The 26,192-nt window shown below is 42.4% G+C and overlaps 2 protein-coding genes across 2 annotated transcripts; one reads left to right on the top strand and one right to left on the bottom strand.

Annotated features, from left to right (window-relative positions):
* Positions 1-244: 244 nt before the first annotated feature.
* On the top strand, positions 245-14,014 carry snx1a (sorting nexin 1a; the record flags this gene model as incomplete). Its single annotated transcript, XM_079347227.1, has 15 exons — positions 245-379; positions 3,571-4,510; positions 5,965-6,101; positions 6,365-6,440; positions 6,660-6,703; positions 6,942-7,083; positions 7,171-7,249; positions 7,339-7,414; positions 7,593-7,706; positions 8,684-8,777; positions 9,544-9,749; positions 10,111-10,254; positions 10,554-10,634; positions 10,740-10,811; positions 11,627-14,014. The coding sequence occupies 15 exons, from the start codon at positions 245-247 to the stop codon at positions 11,675-11,677; spliced, it is 2,391 nt and encodes a 796-aa protein (XP_079203353.1). The 3' UTR covers positions 11,678-14,014.
* A 2,369-nt stretch (positions 14,015-16,383) lies between these two features.
* Positions 16,384-25,772, bottom strand: ireb2 (iron-responsive element binding protein 2). Its single transcript, XM_079346892.1, has 22 exons — positions 25,678-25,772; positions 23,634-23,720; positions 23,029-23,194; positions 22,760-22,897; positions 22,315-22,554; positions 22,015-22,084; positions 21,442-21,625; positions 21,153-21,292; positions 20,779-20,950; positions 20,571-20,671; positions 20,275-20,391; positions 19,990-20,149; positions 19,501-19,636; positions 19,257-19,341; positions 19,010-19,166; positions 18,397-18,521; positions 18,174-18,278; positions 17,949-18,091; positions 17,658-17,805; positions 17,339-17,461; positions 17,061-17,246; positions 16,384-16,605 (listed from the first exon to the last, which is right to left on the bottom strand). Exons 1-22 carry the CDS (start codon positions 25,700-25,702, stop codon positions 16,495-16,497), a joined length of 2,919 nt encoding a protein of 972 aa, XP_079203018.1. The 5' UTR covers positions 25,703-25,772; the 3' UTR covers positions 16,384-16,494.
* Between the last annotated feature and the right edge of the window lie 420 nt (positions 25,773-26,192).

Here is a 26,192-nt window from a genome sequence, read left to right as displayed (position 1 = left end):
CGCGCGGCGGAGTCTCGAGCGTCTCCTCCGGTCGGTCTGGCGGTTGGTCGGTCAGTCGGTGTGTTTGTGTCCTGAGCTTAACTACTCCCACCTCACTACACTGCTCTGCCTTTTTTAAAGTGAGCAGCTTATCTAGCTGGCTAAAAAGTCTGTCTGTTTAACAGCGAGGGACGTGAACGAGAGGGGAGCCGTTGACGTTGCGTCCCCCCCCACTCAAAAAAAAAAAAAAAAAAAAAGATTGAAGATGGCGACCAGCTCGGAGCGCAGCAGTCCTCCTCCGTTCCCGGACTCCTCCGAGGACCAAGATGTGCTGGACTCTGAAGAGGTCGGAGGCCGAGGAGACAGTGATGATGATGATGAGGACCTCTTTATGAACCCGGTAGGTTGATGAATTCATCTGATTTTGGCTAAAGTGACGTGAACTTAGCTAACGTCAGCGCAGAAAAGCTAATGAGGCGTTTTTTGTTTTTTTTTTGCCAAAGTTTACCATGGTAACACGTAGATCTTTTTTTTAAGTGAAAGTGATAAAGTGAAGTGACAGTACGAAGTAAAATGTTATTATACTTTTATCGTCGTATTTGAAGGTAGACGTGAATCATGCAATAGTAAGAGGGGACGTGAAGCAAAAAAACAAATCTGTCCTCGCTCCCTGCAGTTTATACTCATACTTGACTCTGCTGCAAACGCCCATTATTGATTTATTCTTTTAAAAACTTTGATTTCACCAGGTCGATTTGGAAACAAATGGGAGAGCAAATGCATCCACTGTGGTCCCTGTTTGATTTGTAATATGTGGAGAGTGTGTCTCATCTCTTCCAGGTTTTACTTGCACTTAAATATAAAGGTATATTTCTCTAAAGGCCGCCCCTTGGGTTTATAAAAACAGCACAATAATCTGAATTTCTTATTGCAAAAGAATAATTTCGACGTTTCTTTTTTTAGTTTGATAGATGGGATTATTTAAAATGAGCTGGTTTAAAAGTCTTGCATTTGAATGAGCAGTAAAAAGCTGGCCCGAGCTGCCTCCTGTCATGTGAGTTAGCTGTGGTCACATGGTCAGAACCCGGATGTTTTCCTGCAGTCAAAGTTCAGAGGAGAGATTGAAAATGTGCTGTCTTTTGATTTTTTTTCTTCTTTTAGGGCTGAAGTGAACTGCCACAGGAAAAAAAACCCATTACTCAGCAGCAGTAAGGGATGTTACAGTGAACAGAGCCTGAAGCGAGGGACATGTTTGTGGAGTGAGCAGGGAGTGGTTGTCTCATGAGTTGTGCAAAAACAGTAACATCAATTAGATACTTTTTTGCAGTATTTTTTTAAACAGAAAATGTATTTTTATAGGGTGGCTTATTCAGCAATAGTGAAGCTAACCTTTAAAACCTTTTGATAACGTTTCAGTCATGTGAAGCTTAACAATAACTTCTAGTTTATATTTTAAACTCGTCAACCGTAACTATAATTAGTGATTTTAAAATTATTTAAGCAAATCCACTATCTGTATGCATGCATACCCTGTTGTCATGGTTGACGTACCCGCGGGGTTGTTTACCCTTGTTTTCAAATCACTGAACGGATACTGTTTACATAGTATAACTCCAAAGGTTTTTTCTCAGCATGCACACCCAAGAAGACCAACGAGTACTGCAGCAGTACTCAGACGTCACAGTTCAGGTCATACCTTGGTTTTGTGGTCAGCAGTTTGGTACAGCAAGAAAAAAGTGCTGAATGCATCGGTCTAGGTTTCTCAAATGTATTTTGAACCGTAGTACAGGTTAATTTTTCCCCACATCTAATGTGGTTTAGAGCCAACTGGGATAATTAAAATTTCAAAATGAGAGGAAAAATGATGCAAAAAATAAAAGGCAACTCAGAAATGCTTACGGTAACATCAGCTGATTAGAAAAAAATATAATAAATACAGTGTAAATTATAAAATGCATGCTTTCCGGTGCAAATTGCAATGTATCATGTTTATGATTACATTTATTTATTTTTTCCATGTCGTCTTTTTGCATCTCTAAAAATGAAGTAGTGATTGTTCAGAGTTTCTGAATTGTGCGGTCACTTTGAGATGTTGATTAGTAGTCATCGAACAACTTTTGCTCAAAACCCGCTGTTGAACACCAGTAAAGCCTTTTAATGTATAAGCTTTGGTCATGTCCTACACCAGTCTGCTTTCAAAGCAAGAATCTTTTCAGAAGAGCACAGATGAGTTGTAGCTCGTGCACATTTTATTAACAAAACAAAAAAATCTTAAATCCATCCACGGCTCCAACATTTATCAGAGCACTGCATACATCAAAGCGTGATGTTCCTTTGCCATGACAGTTCAGTTTGAGTCAAATAGACGTACCGTTACACCATGATGACCTACTGATCTTACATCCAGTTGCATGTTTGTTGGATACAATAAACTTTTATCTGAACGAGGAGTGCTTATTATATTACATTCTGGAGGAGTATGATGAAAAAAAGTCACCCCTATCAGTATTTATTCTTTTCAACTTAATTCAACAAGAAAGCCCCTTGAAACATAGATCTTTATTTTCCTGGCCAAAGTAGTTATAGCAGTTATAGTTCAAAAACATCAAGTTAAAAATAAAACAAAGAAAAGACAAAATCCAGCACCAGGAAGTCCACAGAGTAGGAAAAGGGCTTGTTGCCCTGCTCAGTGCAGACCCTGGTGAATAAGTTCTGGTGTAACGTTGCTGAGTAGTGATGCAGCTCCGGGTCAGAAGATTAAAGAAGTATGATTGTAGTTTACAAGGTTGAATCAAATCCCTCCTAACACCATTCTTAATTCTTTCTAATTAAACAAAAATAACTACCTTCAAAAATGTAAGATCTTTTTTCAGGACTCTTTTCTCTGAAAGATTTAGTTTGGCTTGGGTTTACCTGATAACCCAGTCACCAGTCTTTGTTTACTTTGGGAGCAAAATCTGAACGTTTCAGCATGACATGGCTTTTCTTATGTAACAAAGGTAAATGGAGAAAAAAATGTGAATTAATCGTGTTTAATCTTGTGTTTAATTAGTTGGTAAGATATTTTTGTTCTTGTTTAAAAAAGTAGGGCTTCCAACTATGAGCTGTGATTACTCGGCTTAGAATCGAGTAGCACAATATTATGCAACTCTTCTAAAAGTACTCATCAGACTGCTTACTCATCAATACTAAGCCAAAGTCATGTAATCAATTTAAGCATGACGCCGCTTAAACCCCACCTGTAATCTGTTGGAAAAGAAGATTAAAAAGACAGACACGAAGAAAACATTGAGTCACATTGAGAGGGAAACTTAGAGGCTGGTTCATCCACTGTGTTTTGTAGCCATTCATTTTAATACAGCATAAGTTCAGGTGAGTTAGTTTCAACACTTGGCTTTAAATGGAATAGCTTGAAGTTGTAGATTGTTTGTCAGACAAAACAAGTAAAGGGGAGACATCACCATGGAAACCATGACAGGCTACTTTTTACCGTTTCATGATATTTTATTGTCTTATCAAATTGACAGATTTCTGCAGCTCTTCTTCAAATACTAAACAAATGCATTTCCCCCCTTTTGCCCTAATCTACAGAGCAACCCTCCACTGATTGAACTGGACCCCACACTGTCACCCACCACTCAGCCCACTGATGTTTTAATGGAGCCCCCCTCTGACATCATGAGCGAACCTTTAATTGAGCCCGTCAGCAGCCAAGCAGAGAAGAAAGAGTGCGAAGTCGTCAGCGAGCCCTCGGACGATTTCGTCGACCTGACAAACAACATAACCGACTCTCCTGAAGTGGAAAGCGCCGTCGCGGATGCAGCAAAAGACTCAACTGAAATCCCTCTAGATGAACCCTCAGAAGAATTCGTCGACATATTTGGAAGTGAAACTGAGGCACACCATGAGGAAGTTGTAGTGGAAGATATGGAAGCGGTAGAAAAGGCAATGGAAAACAGCGAAGTGGCCAGCGGTGTTATAAATCCGCCCGCTGACGGAAACAAAGAAAGTGATGCTGAACAGGAAGCAGAAGAAACTCCCACTGCTCCAGTTATCGACCTCGGTGTTGATTTGCCAGCGGCTAACACACAACAGGCACCCACCAGTGACACATTTGTCGACCCTTTGGCTGACCTCCTAAGTGACGCTCCACCTGCTGCTGTAGCCTCAAAATCAAGCCCGGCAACCATCGATCTGTTTGAGGACGAGGGGAGCGACTTGTTTACAGAGCCACGGCAGACTAAATCAGCCAAGCAGCCACAGAAAAGCCTCTTTGGTGAAACTGACGAGGATCTGTTCAGCGAGCCGCTGGGTGCCACCTCAAAGAAAACGCTCATCAAAGAGCAGAAGGAGAAGTCTGTCACAACCAAAGCTGCTGGGGACAGCAGCAACATAGGTGGGCCTCTTCTCGACAGCAGTCCTGCAGAGCCCGCTGATCTTTTCAGCGAGGAGGCCGTCGCCACAGTGCCCAGCATCTCTACCACCAACACTAATGGAGTCCACTCCGAAGCAGAGCCAGATATTTTTGCAGGTAGGACGGCTACTTTTCTTCTTAAAATATCAGGATTTAGGATTTAGGATTTTGACGGCTGAGATGGCAGAAAACAAAGGGAATGTTCATCCAAAGTGCTAAAGAGCTTCTTATTTAGCCATTTATCCTCTTATTTCAATTAATTAAAACGTGAAAATCCGGTCTATACAGATAACTGAACTATGAGATTAAATTGTTGTTGAGGAAAGAGCAAAAGACATAACCTGGAGTAACTATATAAACATACATAAAAGCAGCAGATTGTCATAAAGGGATCATCAGCCTGTTCTTCTCTCTGGGTTCTTTTTTTTTTTTTGCCTTTTATTTGACAGTGGATTCTTGAAAGAGAACAGGAAATGGATGGAGTTAAATAACAGGAAACAAACAGGCAGGATCAAACGAGAGATTAGTGTTCGCGTTCAACCTCAAACCCACATGACCTGATTAGATAGTTCATCTTTAAAGAATACTTGTGAACTTTTGTCCTGTCGTTTGACTGATTTAAAGATTGAGTTTCTAGGCGGACATGTTTTGATGTTCTTGCTTCTCGATACAATTGTAGTTTTACAGATCATCAAACTGTAACTTGACCTCTGACAGTCAGATTCACGGGTGTGTTATGCTAGCAGTGGATCGTGTCGTCTTCAGCTGCTTCTTCTGAAATGTTTCCACAAACCCCGAGAAGTCTAAAACGTGTACAAGGTGAAACATCATACTTCACACAGCTTGTGCTGCAACTTCTTTAAACAGACTTGACTGATGTCAACAAGTGTAGGAGTTCACATTTATTGCACACAAAGTGTGTCCAATAAAGAAAGGACTAGTGACTTCACTTTACGAGCTCTGCTCTTCATTCACCTCGTTTTTGAAGCTGCAGGTATTCAAGGTCAGTCTCTCTGCACATTAACAGACAGCAGGTCACGGCCTTTCTCAGTTCCTGTTAAAAACCTTTTGTCGTTTATGAGGAAGCCCTTTTGTTTGTGATCTACACCTGTAAAGCAGGTGAATCCACTCAAGAAATGAAACCCTGCGCGTAGTTGAGAAGTGACGCAGAGAGAACCTGCGGCTCAGAAAGAGGAGCAGGCGAGCTTTTAATCACACTGTTGGTGGTTTGAAACTCACCTCCTGCTGTATGAATCAACACACATCACCTACTGCAGCGAGACCTTGAAAACTCTGTGAGAGTTTTGTGTCGGCTGTTCTAAAAAGAGGAACAATAAAAAACAGGACATTAATTGATAAATGTAAGAATAACATCACCTACTGTTCTTCATGTTGTCTGTCTTGGTCAGCATTTTGTTTCTTTGTTTCTCTTAATAAAACATGTTGAAACCAGAACCGGTGCACTTTTGTTATAAACATTGACAGTTTAAGACAAAACACAAAGGCAGGCTCGTAACAGGACAAGGATGACAACTTCTACACATTTCTGCTCCGTGTATTTCTTCTTCTAGAAGCCACCGTGGAGCTGTCCCTGGACAGTCCTCGAGGAGAGAGAAAGAAGGACGTGACAGCCAAACCGTCTGTATCCGCCCCTTCCCTGTCAGCTGCTGCCAGCCTGTCCAAGCCGCAGTCTGCTTCCCTGGAGGAGGTGAAACTTCCACTGTGACTGCAACAGTAACATTAGAAAGTGTTTGAATTCAGGGACATGCTGTGCTATTGGTTTTTCAGTGGCTCCTGCATAAGTAGAAGTTTGAGTGGTTGGCCAGTTCGATTTGCATTATAAATATTTCAGAGTTCCATTTACAGCCTCGTTCTGAGGAACTAAACGAGTGCATTGTTCATGAGAAGTGTGAGAGGCTGCAGCAGGATTTTATTACTGCTAATATTTCCCTGTTCGCATGTTTGTTTCAGCTGGAGGAAGAGGAGGAAGAAGAGCAGGAGGATAAATTTGACATTGCTGTCTCTGTCAAAGATCCTGAAAAAATAGGTGAGGCTTCTTCACTCCGTTACAATATGTGGCTTAAAGTAAGTTCACACACTGCAAGAAAAGGTTTCTTGTTTTAGACATCTAGAACTTGTGAACAAATCCAAAGATTTATAGGTTTATAGAGATCCTGTGTTTTTTTTTGTTTTTTTGGGGGGGGGGTGGGGGATTCTTGCAGCCTTTTTGATCAATGAACTCACTAAGTGTTTCCTTTGTTTGCAGGGGATGGAATGAATGCCTACATGGCCTACAAAGTAGCCACTCAGGTAAAAGCTATTTCTATTACCGGTATATCTTTTTTTTTTTTAATGATCTGAAGTCATTCCTCTGTGGTTCAAAGATTGCTCGTGCAGTTGCTCATATATTTGATACCTCTGACCCAACGAATTGCAGAGAAGCACTCACGAACCTTTCAGGCTCAGTCAGATTAGAACAAAACGTAACATTTGCTGAACTTGAATCGGTCAGTAATCAAATGAAATCAAATTGTGTGAACGCTTTCAGACCACGATGCCAATGTTCCACAACAAGACTTTCACGGTGAGGCGACGTTTCAGCGACTTCCTCGGCCTCTACGAGAAGCTTTCTGAAAAACATGGACCCAATGGATTGATTGTGCCTCCTCCGCCAGAGAAAAGCATCCTGGGTAGGATCATGAACGTCAATGTTTCCTCTGATACCGATCCTTTAAATCTTCATGGGCTAAGCTAAGAAGGCATGTCGTCTTGTGCAGGTATGACTAAGGTGAAGGTGGGAAAAGAAGATTCCTCCTCTGCAGACTTTGTGGAGAGAAGAAGAGGCGCCTTGGAGAGGTGAGAGAGAAAGACCGAGGCCAAAACTGTGTCCTGAAAAGGTCACAAACTATTCCTTTAGGTATCATACTACAAACACTTTGTTTCAGGTATCTCCAGAGGGTGGTTACCCACCCATCACTTATCCAAGATCCAGATGTCAGAGAGTTTCTGGAGAGAGAAGAAGTGAGCAGACTTTTTTATGTGTTCAACTCGCATTACTCTTTTTAAACCATCATTAAGCCTGGCCTCTCCGTCACATAATATTGTCTAACTAAATGTGTATTTTTCTTCTTTGTGTTTCTGAAGTTTGACAGTATTTATTGAACTCAGTTGTAAAGGATGTGCGTTTGTTTGTCTTCAGTTGCCAAGAGCTGTGAGCACTCAGGCTCTGAGCGGCGCGGGCTTCCTGAAAATGATCACCAAAGCAACAGATGCTGTCAGTAAAATGACCATCAAGATGAATGAGTCCGACGTGGTGAGTTCACTCCTTCCGTTCCCTGGAAACTCACCTGCTCCAACTTCCTATACCTACTAACCTACTATAAACAGGGTCATGCACTTTCAACCGTTTAGTAAATGTTTACGCTCGCACCGTAAAACGTCATTGAAGAGTTAAAGATCGGCTGTCTGTGACAAAAGAGAAATGCATTTTCATTCCTAGTTAATGCAGAAGAAAAACAAAGGTTTGATGCTGATACATCAGAGCTGAGTACAAAGTGCCGCAAGCATGCAAATAATAAGCTTATTTAAATCTTCAAATACTCCTTTATTCCAGCTAAGTAAATGCACAAAAATCATTAGCTTATTCAAGATGTCTTTGCAGCTTAAAGTCTTGGTGTTAAGCTGAAAGCACTGAAGCCTTGTTTATGCCTGGGATCAACACATCTTGAGTGATCAGGTCACGAGAGTGCAGCTATTCGTGCACATGTAAAAACCCACCCAGACGCATTTTCTCGTCACATTTAAACCTGATATTGCAGATTTATGTTTAAATGCTTGTTCCAAAATTTGTTTCCTGGCCCACGTGGAAGGAGCGCTCAGTCTCTGAGACCAGGGCAACAAAAGCCTTTTTTTTATACTGAGATTTCTCTGCTAAACAAAAAAAAAAGAGAGAGAATCGAAAAAGACCAAGTACTTTGAGTTTCCTGTTGTTCAGTATCTTTCATCGCTCGTGCACTGATTTACTCAAGTCTTCATGTTTGACATTGGATCCCTTAAAGGCCTAATGGATTTCCCAGTGTGCGTTTAAAAACCAAGAAGAAAGCAGAGAGGCAAAAACCTCAAACAGCACAGGTTCAAACACTGTTCATTTTTGTTGACATTTTACAGTGACTCTTGTTTCACCTCTGCTTTTGCTCAGATACATTTGCATTTTTGGCGAGGTGTAGCAGGTGTAACTCTCCCCCTCACATTTTCCTATTTGTGCTCTGGGTTGTGTGTGTTTTCCTGCAGTGGTTTGAGGAGAAGCTGCAGGAGGTGGAGTCTGCAGACCAACATTTCAGGAAGCTCCACGCGCTGGTCGAGTCTCTGGTCGTTCACAGGAAAGGTTAGTTGTCTTTGTTTTGATGTCCTGTGGAGATCACGTATCAAAGTCATTTCTGAAAGTAGATGAGGATGATTCAAAGGAAGAACCACATGGTGACATTTGGTATTGAGATAGGGCTTAAGTTTTTCAGGCGCCGCGCCTCAACTCAGGCGTGAGGCATGTGGCGCAAAATAATTAAATAATTAACCCAATTCACAGAAAAGAACCCGTTATTTCTATCTATAAATACTGCCAATGCTGCAGTACTCATTCAAGAAATGAACGATGTCCTGCTGTCCTGTGGGCTCGAGTGGCAGCAGGCAGTCATCATTTGAGTGGATAACTGTGCTGTGATGAGGGACGAGAAGACGAGACACAAGCAAGGAAAAAGAACCCTCATCGACTCGACATCTCAGACACTGTCCACATGCTGTCAAATCCTGCCAAGGTTCTTTTGCACCCATTTAAGGTGAACATTGAAGAATTATCCTCTGATTTGTTCTATGATATTGAGAAATCGTCCAAACACGAATTTCAGAGCCATTTTTGCCATTTGCCCTTGAAGCAAATTTTTCAGGCTCGGGATTTTTTATTTCACTTTAAGTCCTGGATCAGAAGATCAGAAGGAGAATATTGGTCCATTCCTTTGACAAATGTGATGGAAGAATTTAGGTCTGGCCTCTGCCTCCCTTAAAAAAAACCTTCTTGCTGAATCTCCTACTCTGCATATGAATGAATGAATGACCACAAGAGTCGCACCAATGTTTGTCTTTCTCTTCCCCTCCAGAGCTGTCGTTAAACACGGCCAGCTTCGCCAAAAGCACGGCCATGCTGGGCAGCGCTGAGGACAACACGGCTCTGTCCCGAGCTCTGTCTCAGCTGGCTGAGGTGGAGGACAAGATGGAGCAGCTGCACCAGGATCAGGCCGCCAACGACACCTTCAACTTTGCCGAAGTCATCGCAGATTACATCCGCCTGCTCGGAGCCGTGAGGGTACTGATCAAGCCTTCACTGTGACTGCACTAAATATGTTATATTGCATGGCACCAGGCCTTCAGTCAAATATGTCTTGTAGCTCAGCTCTAAAACAGTGAGGTTTCTATTTAGTCCAAGTCCTTGTTGAGTCCTTTTGACAAAAAGCAGTGGAGAATGGTGGGTTTATAAAGTTGTGCATATGTAATGTTTAGAGAGTTGCAGAATCAGTGACGTAGCTCTGATTACTCGCCTCCACAACAAGCAAGATGTCCATCAAGAACAACTAAAGGCTGGACATTTATCTGATCATTTGTTTTTAATGGGAGCCTCGGCTTCATGCGCTAAGTAAATATAAACACGACACCATCCTGACCTGCAGGGCTCGTTTGATCACCGGATGAAGGCGTGGCAGCGCTGGCAGGATGCTCAGGCGGCGCTGCAGAAGAAGAGGGAGACTGAAGCCAAACTGCTGTGGGCCAACAAGCCGGACAAGCTGCAGCTGGCCAAAGAGGAGATCGCTGAGGTACGACACGGGCCAAGAGCAACAAAGTGACAATAACACACAACAAGGCTGGGACACCTTGAAGTGCTCAAGTTTGATCTGTTTTATCTTTGAGCTGGAGAACAATGTTTGAGTTTGGAGAGAGCAACTTGAAGGGCTTCATCTTGTTTTTGTCGTTCTCACCGACCATCCCTGTTTTGATTGAGGCTTTATTTATTTTCTTCTTAACCTTTTTAGATTTCTTCTCTCATTCGTCTTGCATGAACGTCTTTGGATACAGCTGGACCTGAAACTTTTTCTGTGTTGTGTTCATGTTTCAGTGGGAGGCCAAAGTGACGCAGTACGAGAGAGACTTTGAGAGAGTTTCTGCAACTGTACGCAAAGAAGTCGTCCGCTTTGAGGTACTGCTGTCTGCCCGCGATGCTTTGAAAAGACATGACAGGAACACTGAAAACATTTCTTATGATTGCTGATTTTTATTTTATTTTTTTTAAATCACCTTACAGAAAGAAAAAGCCAAGAATTTCAAAAGACAGATCGTTAAGTACTTGGAGTGTCTGCTTCAGTCTCAGCAACAGGTGAGATTCTTCCTCCACACACATGAACTTGTGTTCACATTCTCTCCTCGTCTAACCGGTCGGTGTGGAATATAACGTTACTCTGGTTTTTTGGGTCTATGTGATGTCTTATTTATATTAAAGGGTTTAAAAGTCCTCACCAACACAGCACTACCCTCTTGGTTGTTTATATTTCTTCACACAAGTAACAATGTATTTCAAAAAGTTCATTTAAGTCAAATAGCCTTCTAACACCCGACTGATATGACATTTTTGGGGCCAATATCAATATTCCGAAGAAAAAAATCTGATACCAATACATTGGCCGATATCTTTCTTAGATGTATAGTATCTAATATCTGATGAGATAGATTTAGAGACACACCTCAAACAAAGTGATAAATGATGTTCAGTATAACGTAGACAACGTGGTCGCTGCTTGTTCGTGCAGCTCCGCTTGTTGTAATCCATATAGCGCCCTCTGCTGCTGACAGACAGAAAGAGAACTCCTCAAAGAAACTCAAAGTAAATACTTTTTCACTGGTGAACAAATCGAGCCATGAAATTAGTCGACACAGATCGTCACTGGATATGCCATCATAGGCCGATTTACTATCGTCTAGCAGATTAATCGGTCGGGCTCTAAAAAGTACAAAAACAAAGTTTGATAAAGCGCCAGATGAATGTCTTTGAATTATTTTCTTCTGTCAAATCAAAGTCCATCAGTGTTCAAAGATCTCTCTGACTATATTTTCAGTCAGCACTTTGTTTGTCTACAAAGCTTTTCGTCTTCTCCATGTTGATTATCCTTCACACTGTTATCTCTTTTCTTCCAGATGATAAAATACTGGGAGGCTTTCTTACCTGAAGCGAAAGCAATCGCCTAATCTTCTCGCACCAGCCTTTTGGACGCTGAACAGGCTGCCTTTTTCTGATACACTTTACCTCTTGCCTTTAAACCAAGGAACATGCATTGTAAAGGGAGATACAATCAGCCAGTTTTTTAATCACCTTTAACATATAGCTCTGTATTCTATTGTATTAATAATTGTATATTTTCATTTAACCTTTCACAAATATTTTCTTATTAGATTAAAAAAAAAAAAAAAGAGTTTGCATAGACAAAGATATGGACACGCCGAAAGAGAAAAGCTTAGAGACACATTCTTCCATAAATTTCCACCAGAGAAGGGAAACGAGAGTCGGTCGTTCTCAGGTTTTTCTCCCTCGTGTGATGAGGATCTCATTCACATCAGCAGTGATTAACTGTTTACAGCGGCTGCTATCTCATCAAATCTTTCTGGGGACCTAGATGTAGAGAGCGGCCCAAGGTCTCACTCTTTTTATTTTTTTTTTAATGACTCAAAGGGATTAAAAAAAACAAAAAAAAAAAACAGAACACTTTAAAGAATTGGAATAATGAGCACTTCCACCAGGTGGATAAAGAACTTAATTACCAGCCATTTTGTTTGTTTTCTTTACTTTTCTATCAGATTTAAATTCATGTCGTTGCTGAGGGGGGGGGGGGGGGGCTGCGCAGGTCGTTGAGAGGGCGTTAGGCTAGCAGGGTCTACAGCTGCGTTCAGGGGGTCGCATTGTAGGTCAAGCTTGTGAGTTTAATGTTTTAGATTACGATTTCAATCATTGTGCAAAGGTTACTCTTACAAATTCACATGTCTGTGCCTTTTCAGAATGAGCTTTTTTTTTTTTTGGTTTGATCCAGTTTGGGAGGAAGTTGTACACGGTGACGGGCGGTGCAGCGGCCTGAACAGTTACTGTCACGACCGCCACGGTGATTTCATGGCTGTCAGTTCTGAGGTGGTAGAATCATGCTGGGGGGGGGGGGGGGTTCTTGTTCAAACCTATTTACTACAAATCAAGCTGTTTTTTCCCCTATGTTTTTGTTTCTAATTACTGCAGATGGACACTTTGTGGAGTCCTAATCATGTAAACATGAACCTGCAGAGACTTAAAAACCTCACTGTCAAAGTCACCCCCCCCCCCCCCCCCCCCCCCCTTTCTTTGGATCATTGTTGTGTCAGTTCACACTTTTCCTTGAGCAACATGCAGGAAATGCTGACGTGCAGTGTATGAATCAGTGCTTTTGAGCAATGTTCAAGTCTCTGCATGAACATCTCATTGCTTACTCTGCAACAGTACGGATATGTTTCCCAACCGAAGGCAGCCTGGACAGTCGACAGATAACATTTAAACTGCAACTAAAAAGTGTTTAGTTTATGTTGTCAAATAATGACAAACATGCACTTTTTCCCCAGAGTCTAAAAATAGTGACAATTTAAAAGGTACCCTGTTAGGTTTCTGACCTCCAATCCACATTTGTTACTAATGTCCCGTGCGAGGGATGTTTTTAATATCACCCCTGAAAGATTTGTCATGTCTGTGGTTTAATTCTGTTGCACTGATTGCACGCTGGTGGCCCAAAAACACAGAAACCTGTCAACAAAGAGGAAGAGTGCTAGCTTCTAGACCTTCCAACCAGACGAAAAATGTCTGAAAATGTTTTAAGAGAAAGGAAGCCGCGTGTTCGAGCTGTGAAATACAGAAATAGTTGATCTAATGAACGTAAACAGAGCCACAGGGTGCCTTTAATTATCTCACTTCATTCAGTCAAATCAGCAAGTATGTGGGTTTGTTATGTAATAGTTATAGATGTATGTCAGGGATTATTTGTGTGTATTGGCATTGATGGATTTGTAGTAAATGGGATACAACATGCAAAAAAAAAAAAAAAAACACTAAAAGAATCCTTGAAAAAAACACCAAGGACCAACTGTTCATGCTGTTTTAAAGGCTGGAGATTAAACGTACTGATGTCATTTGAACGTGACTCTTCCCTGCATCGTCCCTGTGTGAGTTAAACTACAAACCTGCATCACTGTTCTTTGTGTGGCAGGGCGGCCATCTTTTGAAAACAGCTTGAATGTCACATTTGCACACTTAAATTGAATGGAGCTGCACTGTGTCATCTGTTGTCATCATGTCACTTTCTGTGCACCTTTTTTATTATTTGTTTTATTGACAATTAGATGCTTGCCTGTTCTCAGCCGTTGTCAGACAACACTCATAAACGCGGTTGTTTACGCGGCTCAGCGTGTCTGTCGTCATCTCTTGTCAATGTGCAGAGCGACGTGCACTGTCAGAAACTTCTTTTAAAGCAAATCAATAAAAGATGCACTGTTTACACTTGGAGATTTCATAAAGAATTTCAGACTGCAGTCTCTTATTTCTCTACTTGTGTTGTTTTCTTGGACTTGATATGGTTTTTAAAACAATAGATGTTTAATATCTGTGCTTAAAGCAACAATATTGTGAGATAGCTTGGGGCTGTTACAGACTTAAACTGAAATCTAGCTTTGGAGAGGAGATGTCTTTTCTCTTTGAGAGGTTTAATTCTAGTTTCCTTGCTTGAGAAAAACATTTCTGGACACAATGAGAATAAATCTCTAAATATTGGCCCTCCATTGATTTGATCTGTCATGACATTTAGCTGACCAGTGACTCTTAAAATACAACTTTACCAACTTTGACATGTTTAGCTTAAATGTGTTGCCACATTCGTACAGTAGATAATATGCATGCTGAAAAGGTGGTCCATATCTCAGTAAAATATGTTTAAGGAGTTTTCATATTTATTTTTTAGAGACAACAGGTTAACATCTCATTATCCCAAGATAATGTATATATTCTTGGTAAAAATGTTAAGTATAACCTCCAATTCCACGGTTTTAAATATTGTTTGTAATAAGTTGCTTTTAACATTTTCCATGGCTAAAGTAATTTATAAAAACAGACTACCTAGATCGGCCACCAGAGTGCACTGCTCAGTAGTCATTTACACATAATGGTAACTTTGTGCTTTATAATTTTACTCTGTGAATCCCATTTAGAAACTTTGTAAGTTTACTAATTAAAAAAAAAAAAAAAAAGTATTCATCTCGTCCTGAAAACAATTCAGAGACTAAGATGAAAACACTCATCTGAGTTTGACAGGAGGTATTCAGGTATTGTCTCTTTAAGGCCCCCGCCCCCTTTATTTTCCCTATAAGCTGTTTTCTTCTGATTGGTCAGTAGGCAGGTTATGCTGCGTTCAGGTGCTTCTCGGATGGTACATTTTTCCGGCTTTCCGACTTCAGTGTGTTTACGTGTTTTTCCGTTTATTATGTGTGAATATTATCAAAACAAACAGCATGGATGCTACGAAAAAGATTTACAATAGTTTACAAGTTTTAATTGCGCAAATAGTTGATGTGCAATACTTGAATTAAAATAAAATGTCTTATTAACAAAACATGTTTTGCACCTGGTGTGATGACATGACGTCCAGTCGAGCGTCGGATTTTATTGAGGAGTTTCTGAATAATTCACTCATGAACGCAGGAGCGTTCATGAGTGAATTATTAAACACTTAAGCTGAAGATAATTAAAGTGGCTCTGAAGAAGAAATCAGAGTCTTTCTTGCCACACTGGATGAAGACGAAGGCCTTCAGAAAGTTGTTTTTCTCACCTGGAGACGGTAAGCACACTTCACCTGATTACAGCCTGATGTTATTTATCTTCACGTGATGCTCTGACTGATGACATGACCCGAGGTAGTGTATCACACTGAAGCCATGTTCCCTCTTAATGACGTTTATAACTGCAGCCCTCAACAACAATATATCAACATTTCACTTCAGTGCTGAATATTCATTTAATGTTCCTAAAATGGTTTCAAAAAGTGTGAAGCGCTCTTAAAACATGCTCGTTTTCTTCCCTCTGTTGATTCATGTCTGAGGTCTAAAGCTGACATATTTCCATTCAGTAAATCTAATTGGTCTCTCTCCTGTATTTGTGAATCTATCAGCTGTCCCATCTTTAACAATAAGTGTTTTCTGCTTTGCACAACATAAACTGATTGTTCAGACTGAAAAGCTTTTTTTCATCTCTCTTTAATGTGATGCTGGAGACTGACTGTTGCAGCAGGAGACATCTTCACGCAGACAGCTCAGTGATACAAGAAACAGCACAAAACTGGATTTCACATTTGCATTAAAAAAACGATCCACGGACAATTTGCAGAAGGCCATTTGATTAAAGAAATATTCACAAAAAAACCAACATAATTTACTTGATGATTGTTTGGCCACAAAAAAGCGGAACATCACTTCTGCAAATGCTTGAAATACATGAAATTAAAATATACTTGGATGTTTGCAAAGAACAGGCTTTACTGCTACCCAAAACACAACGTACTCATGCTTTAGTACCTAGCACCATGTCAGCCTTACTAAGTTTTGTAGTTAAATGACCAACGAAGCAGAAAAAGAATCCAACCTGTTGTAAAGAAAACATCCTCACTCAGTACAGATTCTGTCACAACAAAAAAATGTTGTCCAAGGTTCGACTCCGCTCGTTAAGAGTTTCACCAGTTTTTTCTGGGCTTGTTTAGTCCGACCTGTGGGCAGAGTTCCTGAACCAGCTAAGCGTAGTGAGTGATGGAGAAGCTGTAAGGGTCCAAAGAAAACAAAACGCACGTCTCAAGGCTCCAGAAGGCTGGAGATATTCTTCTGGCTCTAACAGACAATCAGTCTTCATGTTAGCTCCACTTGGCTGGGTTTTGTCCACACTGAAGACAACAGGTGACATGAAGAGTGGCGATGATGTTCATGGTTTAGGAAGAACGCTCGGCAGGCTTTAGGCTGTTTTAGAGCAAAGTCCGAGCCACGTATCTGAGGAGCCCTCCGTGTCTGAAAAAGATGAGGTCCGTCTCTGTGTCGAACAGCGCGCTGACGACGAACGACTTTCCTTGGCTCGTCTGAAAAACACAGAAACAACTGATTTAGTTCAGCAAGTAATCTGTTTAATGTACAATTCAGTGCATTTTGAATTAGTGTAAGAAGGTGTTACACCACCACAGTAAGACCTTTGACTGTAGAGGTACAAAATACCAATCACCATGACAACTAGATTTCAGCTTGGTCAGTAAGAATGAAGGGTAAAGGTGCAAATACAACAACAGCATTTCTTAGAGCCCAAAATGTAACAACTGGTCATGGGTCAGTTATTACATTATCAGCGATCTCAAATATAAAACAAGTGAAAAGGACCCAAGCCGTGTTGGTCATACAGCGGCCGTTGTCATAGAAACAACACCATCGATTTTATTTTCAGCTAACAAACACTTAATCCCAGCGATCCAGAGTGCACAGCCAGCGCTTTTCTGCTGGGGGAAAAAAACCCTGGCAGGTGAACCCTTAATCGTGTTCCTACCTTGACTGTGAGCTGCTGCCTCGGACTCAGACTCTCGGGCAGGACGATGGTGAACCTCTCCTTCCCGCTGAGCTCCAGTGAGTCCGCGGTCTGACCGGGCAGAAACTCCAGCGGCATGATGCCCATTCCCACCAGCTGGTTCTTGTGCAGCGTCTCGAAGCTCTCGGCGATGACCGCACGTACGCCCTGTTGACCGCAGAGAAGCCGGAAAAAGTTTAATTTGTAGACGCCAATAAAATCCAGTAATTACCTGTAGTGTGACGTGCACTGAGGTTTACCAGCAGGTATGGTCCTTTGGCGACCCAGTCCCTGGAGTTTCCAGAGCCGTAGTCTTTGCCTGCCAGGATGATGAGAGGAATGCCGTCTCTCTGGTAGCGTTCGGCTGCCTCGTAGACGTCCAGCTGATCACACAAACACAGAGAGAGAGAATGTCTCATTGGCAGCACGTCTGACACTACTGAAACTAAGCAAGAGGGTCTGCAACACGTCTGAACATTGTTTACAGCGTCAGCAGCACGGCTGAGAGTTTGCTTCCAGCTGAAACATGACGAACTGCACAAATAGCATCCGCCCCGTTGAGCGTGCGGTCACACTCACTGTCTGGCCTGAAGGAATGTGCAAAGTCTTGGGGCCTGGTTTTCCGATGAATCGGTTTTGAAGCTTGATGCTGGCGAACGTGCCTCTGGTCATCACTGCGTCGTTCCCTCTGCGAGCGCCGTACGAGTTAAACTCCCGGGGCGTGAGACTGAGGAAAATATTCAGAGTGAGCCAGATTTAAAAAAAAAAAAGAAGAAGGTTCTTCAGTTGACTTTTGAAAACAGAGAGCTCTCTGCATGGTGCTGGGTCACATGATGTGAGACAGTACGTCAGTGCAGAGAGTAAACTGACCGTTTGCTCAGCAGGTACTTGGCGGCGGCGCTGACCCGGGCGATGCTCCCCGCCGGTGAGATGTGGTCTGTGGTCACTTTGTCACCAAGGAATAGTAAGACATGAGCGTTGTCGATGGTCTGCGGGGGCGACGCCTCTTTACTCTGAGACAGAAAAGGACGAGCGCGTTGTCTGAACTGCTGCTGCTCACTTCAATATCTGCACTCGACAAAAACAAAGACTCACCAACTTGCTGAAGAAAGATGGCGAACGGATGTATGTGGACTTGTGATCCCAGGGGAAGACCACCGAATCCGGACTCTCAATGTTGTTCCAAAATGAGTTCCCTTGCTGGGGAAAGAGCGCAGCGGGGAGAAGAAAACATTTCAATCCTCATCCATCCTTGGGACTTTTTTTACATACTTCAAAAAAAAAAAAAAAAAAACAGACAGGAAGACGGTTTCCTCACCTTCATCCTTTCCCTGAGATCCTTAAAAATGGAGGAGATAACAGTGTCCTCCTCAATCTGTTGGATCTCCTCCCTGGACGGCCAGACGTCATGAAGATACACCTCCTTCCCCTCTGAGGTCACACCTGCACCAGCATCAGGAGGATCACAGTTAACCACGGCTCTTCAAACTTCTTTCAAATACACACCAACCAACTCAACTCTGCACACGCAATCCTGAAGATTTCAGGACAGCATGTCCCTGAAATCCCCCCCCCCCCCCCCCCGCCAAAAAAAGGGTGATGGGCGGGTGGATGTCCAGTCTCAAGAGGCAAGACATGACATAAAAAAGACACCGTAAAAATCCAAGATGGCAGACGAAGCGTCAAAGCATTTTTACAGAATCGATGATCGAGTGACAGAGAGCGTCCTGCCGAGCAGAAAAGAGTATGAAGCACTTTCATTACTCACAGCAAGATCGTACTTGTTATATAATCACCACTGCCTGCTCACTCCAGGAGACATTTTCCTGGTTAACTCACTATACTCTGACAGTCACCTAAACTCCCCTGATGAACCTCGGGTTCAAGTGTACCTGAAGCTCCACAAAGCTCCTTCTATGTGCCTTTCTTACCCAGTGGCTCTTTCTCAAAGTCGATTCCCACAGTGCCCGCGAGAGCATAGGCCACAACCAGAGGAGGGGAGGCCAGGTAGTTGGCACGCACGCAGTCACACAGACGCCCCTCAAAGTGCCTGTTTCCAGATAACACGCCGCAGGCCACCAGCTCTCCCTGAAACACAGCAGACCAACATGTGACTTCTGAGAGAAGAACATTTTTCGACAGTAGGACAGAAACGGCGCGATGTGGTCTTATTGTCACCTGTTTGATTGCATCAACGACGGCTTCAGGTAACGGAGCTGTGTTCCCTACACACGTGGCACAGCCGTAACCAATCACCTCGAACCTGAGGGAAGAAAGCATCTGCCGTCACCAAACCTCAGCATTTGAGAGATGATCCCAGGTCATTTCCACGTGTGTGTGTGTGTGTGTGTGTGTGTGTGTGTGTGTGTGTGTGTGTGTGTGTGTGTGTGTGTGTGTGTCATCACTGCGTATACATGCTTACCCAAGCTGGCTAAAGTAAGGCAGGACTCCACTGGTATTGAGGTAGTGAGTGACCATGCCACTTCCAGGAGCCAGGCTGGTCCGTATATAAGGCTTTACCACAAGTCCCGCCTCCACAGCCTTTTTGGCCAGTAGACCTGTCAATTAAAAAAAAAAAAACAACCCTCCAATGAGTCTAAATGTAATCCTACGCTAAATGCAATTAGAAGACGCCACAGAACTTGAGTATCACAAAAGCAGGAAATGAGTAGTCAAGGTAAAAAGCAGAATGTTGGATACATGATTCTTGAACTACAAATAAAGTTTTTTGAATTGAATTGAATGACACTCCAGCTTTTTTTTTTAAGAGGGAGAAGCTGAAATCAGACTGTTTGTAATGTGAGTGGAAAACAGACCTGTCATGATGCTTTACATACATACTAACCTCACAATCACAAAAGCGTGAAAACGTGCAGCATGATAAGAGTGAGACTGGCTCAGCTGCGTGTACCTGCAGTCAGCATGACAGACGGGTTGCAGTTGTTGGTGCAGCTGATGACGGCAGCGATGACCACAGAGCCGTGAGCCAGCTGGTACTCCCGTCCGCAGTGCAGGAAAGGAACCCGCAGGACCTGCTTCTCCTTAGAGATGTGGAAGCCTTTGAAGCCAACCTGCGGGGACACAAATCCCTCGTGAGATTTACACGAAGACGCGAGGGAGCAAAGCGTCAGCAGCGTCTTCATGGACTCGTCCGAGAGGAAAGAAGTGAATATGAGAGCTTTGTTTGGAGTTTTACCTTCTCATCAAGACAGCTCTGGAAGTCTTCTTTCATACTGCTGACTGCCACTCTGTCCTGAGGCCTCTTGGGCCCGCTCACATAAGGCGCCATGGAGCTCAGGTTAATCTCTATCACCTGCACAAAAGGTCAGTGTTGGGTTTTACAATCGTTTTACTAAAAATTAAATTCTTCTTCTGTAACTGGGATTTCATTAAAACAAAGGAAGCGTGTTCTTTAATTAAAAGGCTTAGTGACTTCTTCAGCAGTGATTTGGGGGATTGGGGGAAGAGTCGAGGGGAGCTTTGACACGATACCTCAGAAAACACGGGGTCTTCTGACGAGTCTTCATAGCTTCGGAAAAGTTTGACAGCTTTCATGTAAGACTCCAGTAATTCAAGTTTGTCCTGCGTGAAGCCTGGAAGGAAAACGATGACACGTGTGCGAACAGCTGGACTTTGTGAATATGGACAGGCAGATAACCATAGATCATTTACAACACAGCTGTAATCATGGATGACTCACTCGTCTTTTTTAAGTGCTTAAGTGTGACGTGATCGACGGGGAAGAAGCTCACAGTAGCGTTGTACTCTGGGCACATGTTGGCGATGGTGGTTCGGTCTGGAGCCGAAAGCTGGGAGACACCAGGTCCAAAAAACTCCACAAACTTTCCAGCGATCCCAGCTTGTCGTAAGTGCTGGAAAAACCAAAATCACATGACCCATCAGAACATACAGAAGACAAGATCTTTCAACTTCAAGAAGCAACGACAACGTCTTCATCGTGTCGCCAGCACAGCGCCACCCTCTCAAGGCTGTGCATGACCTCTGTCTGCATTTGACACTGTGGCAGGGGTCAACCTGACCTGAATGACATGCTGGAGAACAGATCAGTGGTACCTTTGTGATGCCCAGGACGATGTCGATGGAGGTGGTCAGGGGGTTGATGGTTCCCACCAGTTTACAGCCCACCACTTCAGGAAGTGTCAAAGAAACCGGCTGGCCGAGCATCACGGCTTCTGACTCGATTCCACCAACACCTGGTGAGGGAATCCAGATGTTATTCAAGGAACACAAGATCACGTTGTGGAGAGAATCCACAGGTAGCTGTCAACATGTAGCAGCTACTTTCAGTTTCACCTCTGACCCTTCATCAGAATGAGAACCATCAAACAGGGCTGTGTCTTACCCCAGCCCAGGATGCCCAGGCCGTTGATCATGGTGGTGTGTGAGTCGGTTCCCACCACGCTGTCAGGGTAGATGAAACCGTCGTTGACTTGGACCACTCTGGACAGATACTCCAGGTTCACCTGGTGGACTGCTCCAACGTCCGGAGGAACAACGTTCACATTCTTAAAGGCTTTTGAACACCACTGGAAAGGGAAAGAGGCACAAAGAAATCACATTTGTGTCTCATCCAAGGACCTTAAACAAAAACGATGTTATTTGACTTTTCTCTTTGTGTATGTCTCTTAAAGAGGGCTGCAGGGGGGAGTCCTAAAACCCTGAGGAGAGGTTGCTCCCTCGATTTAAAGTCAGTACAGCCTTGTTGTGTTGTTGGTAAAATATCTGAGATTAAGACTTCAGACGACAAACTTGATACCAGACATGGACAAGCAAACATCCTTTAATCGATGCATCTCAGTTAAGACTGACTCGTGAGACATCGCCTCTAAGTATCACAAGCGTGTTCGCCACATTTTCTGCAGAATCCCGTTCAGCTGATGTGTTTTAATGAAATCACGTTTCCCTTTCTTGATACCTTGAAGAACTGAAGCCTCTCTTTGTTCCTGACGAGTTCCATTTCCTGATTTTTCAGAGCTGTGTCAGTTCTGCAGAAAAATGAACATGACATCAAAAGGAGGAACTCAAGAGTGCCAGAAAGAAAAAGTGTCACTGGTTTTCATTTGAGTTTGGAGATTCAACATGAACACAAATCAAGGTAAAACATTAAGAAGAGTCCACCTCTCCTATATTTATAGCATGTTGTCAAACTGAAAATATTAGCAGCATTGTGAACTAGTTCCCAGCGATGAAGAGTGGTTCATGTTGTTGAACTCACTCAGACACAGGCTTCAGGTGGAAGGGACAGAGCAGAGGTGTGTTCTCGATCTGTTGGACACTAGACGCTGACGGTCGACCTGGGGAGGCTGGGGGGTCGCTGCACGTAGCTTTACTACAGGAGCCGCGCTGGCCCCCACACTGCGAGCCTCCTCTGGACGGAGGCCTGGAGGACGAGGAACGAGGAGGACCCTGGTTTGGGCCGTCCCCTCCACCTGGGTTTGGAGCATTCTGTATGGCACTGTGGTTGAATGAGATGCAGGTATAATAATGTTATAAAGAAAAGCAGTATTTTATGTGTAAAAATTTAACATAAGTATCCTTTACTAAATCAGCAGTCTAGAAAATAAAAAACATGATTGATCAGGAATCAAATGCCACATATTTCCATCTTTTACCTCCTTACTGTAAAAATATAAAAAGAGAAGATATGAACGTAAACATACCATTTGCTGTAATCAATCTGTAAAGAGTGGTCTACAATGAGGTCTGTGGGGCACTTTGGGTTGACCAGGCCGGGGTCGACACCATGTTTGGCCACAGCGTCCCTCATGGCTGCCAGGTCCACCATGGCAGGAATACCACTGTACGAGCAAAGCAGGAAAACAAGAACGATCACACCTGACCTCCCTTTGAGGATCTGTAGAGGGACTCTCTTTGTCATGGCTCATTTCGTTGTGTCACTGAACAAAAACAAAAAGCGTGCTCAACTCACGTGAAGTCCTGGAGGAGGACTCGAGCTGGAGAGAACGGCACCTCGGCTTTCCTCTGCTTCTGCTGCCAGTCCAGGATGTTCTGGACGTCTTCGTCCTTCGTGTAAAAGCCATCGTAGTTACGGATTGCTGCCTCCAGTAGGACACGGATGGACAGGGGCAGCTTGTCTAAACCGAGCAAACACAAAACAGGTTTAGAAATCTACAAAAAAAATATAAATTCTACAATCTCAAAGTTTAGAAACACGTTTCTTTAAAGCTGTTATTAAAATATGGAACTCTTTATATTTTTAAACAGAATTTTAGGATGGTACTGGGATGGAGAACAGTCTTATCATGTAGAAGAAGACAGATTGTTTTAATCCACTCAGTTGTTGAACATGCTCGTCACACATAGGACAGACAGGATCCTATAGAAGTGCACTAATGGAGAGAGTGAGGGACAGTGAGTGGGCTGCCCACAGCGAGCGCTCCTGAGCTGGTGGGCACCTCAGTGGTATCCAGGAACTGAACTGGCACCTCTCCAGCTACCAGACAGATTTCCATATTTGATTGGCGAACGCTAAATGAGCAGGACGTAAATGTCTGAAAACTCTCTCATACTCACCATATCGTGGATCATTTAATTTATGGGGGTTGTAGAATTTGAATTTGCCATCTTTCAGCGAGTCAATCAGATGGCTGTACGGGTCCTCTGTGAAGTATGAACAAACATTTATCAGCACACAGAAACAGAAGGCCAGTAACTTACAGAATGGATGAGCTTTTAGTGTCTTAGTGTGTGTTGTGTGCAGGTCGCTCTGGTGTACTCAGAGTATTCAACCTTACTTTAACATGTGCCCAGCAGAGACTGCTTGTATGATAGAGGCAGAAATTTTTCAGTGCAGTTTGTGCACATACGTCATCCATACACTGGGATTATTACATACCATGTTGTATTAGTTGTTATAAATAGCTGAGCAGTTGCACTCTTGAAATATCAACGAGTACATTAAACAGCATGCTGAATAAAACAATAAGGATTTTTCTTACAAAACCATTAAAACATCATTTACAGTTCATTTGACAAAGTTTCAGAAGGACAGAAACTTTGTGATTTTTTTTCTAATAAGATGGGAAGAGTGGTGTTCAGGGTTTTTTTTTTCTTTTCAAAATAAAATTCATAATACTCCTGAAATGTCGGGTTGATAAATGTAGGTTGAGTTATCCTGGCACAGCACGAATAACTGGTCTCACAACAGGACGTCATGCTGTGACTCCAGCTCTCAGTTTACGCACCTTTGGAAGACACACTTCTGATCTTTATCAAACGAAATCAACAGAGAACACACTAGATTTAAATGACTGTATGTTGCCCTTATAAAAACACAAAAGGGAAGAATGGCCTCAAGAACAAACATTGAGAGAAGATTCAAGGCCCTCAGCCTAACATGGAGAAAAGATGTACAGTAAGCTCTCCTATCACACGTCTTGTTTAGTATCATTTTATCTTTTACATCTGCAGCCTTTCTTCTGAACATGTTCTGTGGTGGTGAAGTACTGCAGCACCAGTGTTACCTTGTTGATGATGAAGCAGGCCAACAGACATAATTAAAAACTAAAAATCAGCTATTAAGCTCTGTTTTTAATATTATAGCTGCAACATATCCAGTATTAAAGTTATTATAACACATTAAAAACAAGAGTACTGCAATAAACAACTGAAGAATTAATTCACACATTCAAAGATGCCTAAATGTGACTTCTTTTACAACTTAGTGAACTTATTTTCTAACATAGTGTGATAGATGATCCCATATAAAATGCGGCTTCGTCAATGAGGTGGTGTTGTCAGATAACGTGGTTTTAAATAACTGTATGCAAAACATCAAAAATAAATACATGCAAATCAGACAGGCAGAAAACAGGAGCCAACATACAGAGCCTAAAAATAAAAGCAAGTGAGATCACAGAGGTTAATACTTATGTGAAGTCATGTATATTAAATAATACTTCAACTGAGTGCTACTCTTTCATCTGTCATAATTTGTGTTGTCAGATCATGTGTTTGTCATACAGTAATGGCCTTTAATTCAACTTTCAACATACCACTCAGCTGTTTTCGACAACCCTTGTCTTGTTATAAACTTAAAAAAGCAAACAAACAAAAAAGAAAAAAAAAACATAACTGTAGAGTTTAGGCACTGTCATGACCAGCAGACATCAGATATCTCTCTACATGTTTTCCCGATGACAGCTACAAAGCTAGTTGTGCTAATGTTGCTAACTCTGGTCCTCCTTATCGTGTAGCACACTCCGGCTAACCAGCCTCTTATCTCTCTGCTGACTGGAGGTCGTGGGGAGATACAAAGAAGCTACGTAATAATTAGCACATCATTTTACGTTTTAATTATTCTAAATTTGTGACATTCTGGGACAGAGCAAAGACTCCAGTGTCTTGCGGTGTTGCTAGAGCAGACACTACAAAGCTAGCTGCTGTTAGCTCTGATGTCTCCTACAGTTTATATCTTACGTTACGTTGACTAACAGCGAACGACAGCCGCGTCTAACGGGAGACATGTTTGTTTTTCATCCATTCCTGACTGAGATGCTGAAAGCTGTTGGTAAAGATGCTAGCTGGCTGGGTGAGTTAGCTGAAGACACCTCTTTACCTTTGACTGGAGAAGTGAGCGCCATGATGACTTCTGAAATCAACACGACCCGTCCTCCTCCTCCTCCTCCTCCTCCTCTTCCTCCTCCTCACCGGGCAGCAGCGACTCGTCCAATCGGAACACTGAGATCTACAGGCACGCCCATTCATCATTTACTCATTAATCACAACAAAAACATTAAAAACAACAACAACAAAGGAAATCTATCTAGACCAATCAGCTTTAAATCAATCACGATTAGCAAATTAATCTAACAAGGAATCAATGATAAGTTCTAAAAAAATGTATGCGTTGCTTGGCAACCGTTTAAATTAATCCGTTCCGTTTTACATTCATAGTTCAAAAAAGGGTTTATGTTTTTCAACATTTTTAAATACAGAAAGTTAAACCATTTTCCATATAGATATGAGGGATTCTGGAGGTCTTTCGTCACCAACTTTTATAAAACAATATTATGACTGACTATGTAACAACATTCTGCTCCCGAATAAGCATTAATATCCAAGAGTATATTT

Source organism: Symphodus melops (assembly GCF_947650265.1).
Source record: "Symphodus melops genome assembly, chromosome: 6".
NCBI classification, from domain to species: Eukaryota; Metazoa; Chordata; class Actinopteri; order Labriformes; family Labridae; genus Symphodus; species Symphodus melops.
This window is presented reverse-complemented; position numbering and strand designations above follow the sequence as displayed.

Bases quoted from the DNA above. Each gene is read 5' to 3' on its own strand.
- ireb2 (XM_079346892.1), bottom strand. From the start codon at position 25,702: ATGGCGCTCACTTCTCCAGTCAAAG. The intron at 22,555-22,759 runs GTATGTTTACGT...ATTCAACCACAG, and splicing joins CAGATTGATTACAGCAAATG to TGCCATACAGAATGCTCCAA. The intron at 16,606-17,060 runs GTAGGAACACGA...TGTGTTTTTCAG, and splicing joins GGCAGCAGCTCACAGTCAAG to ACGAGCCAAGGAAAGTCGTT.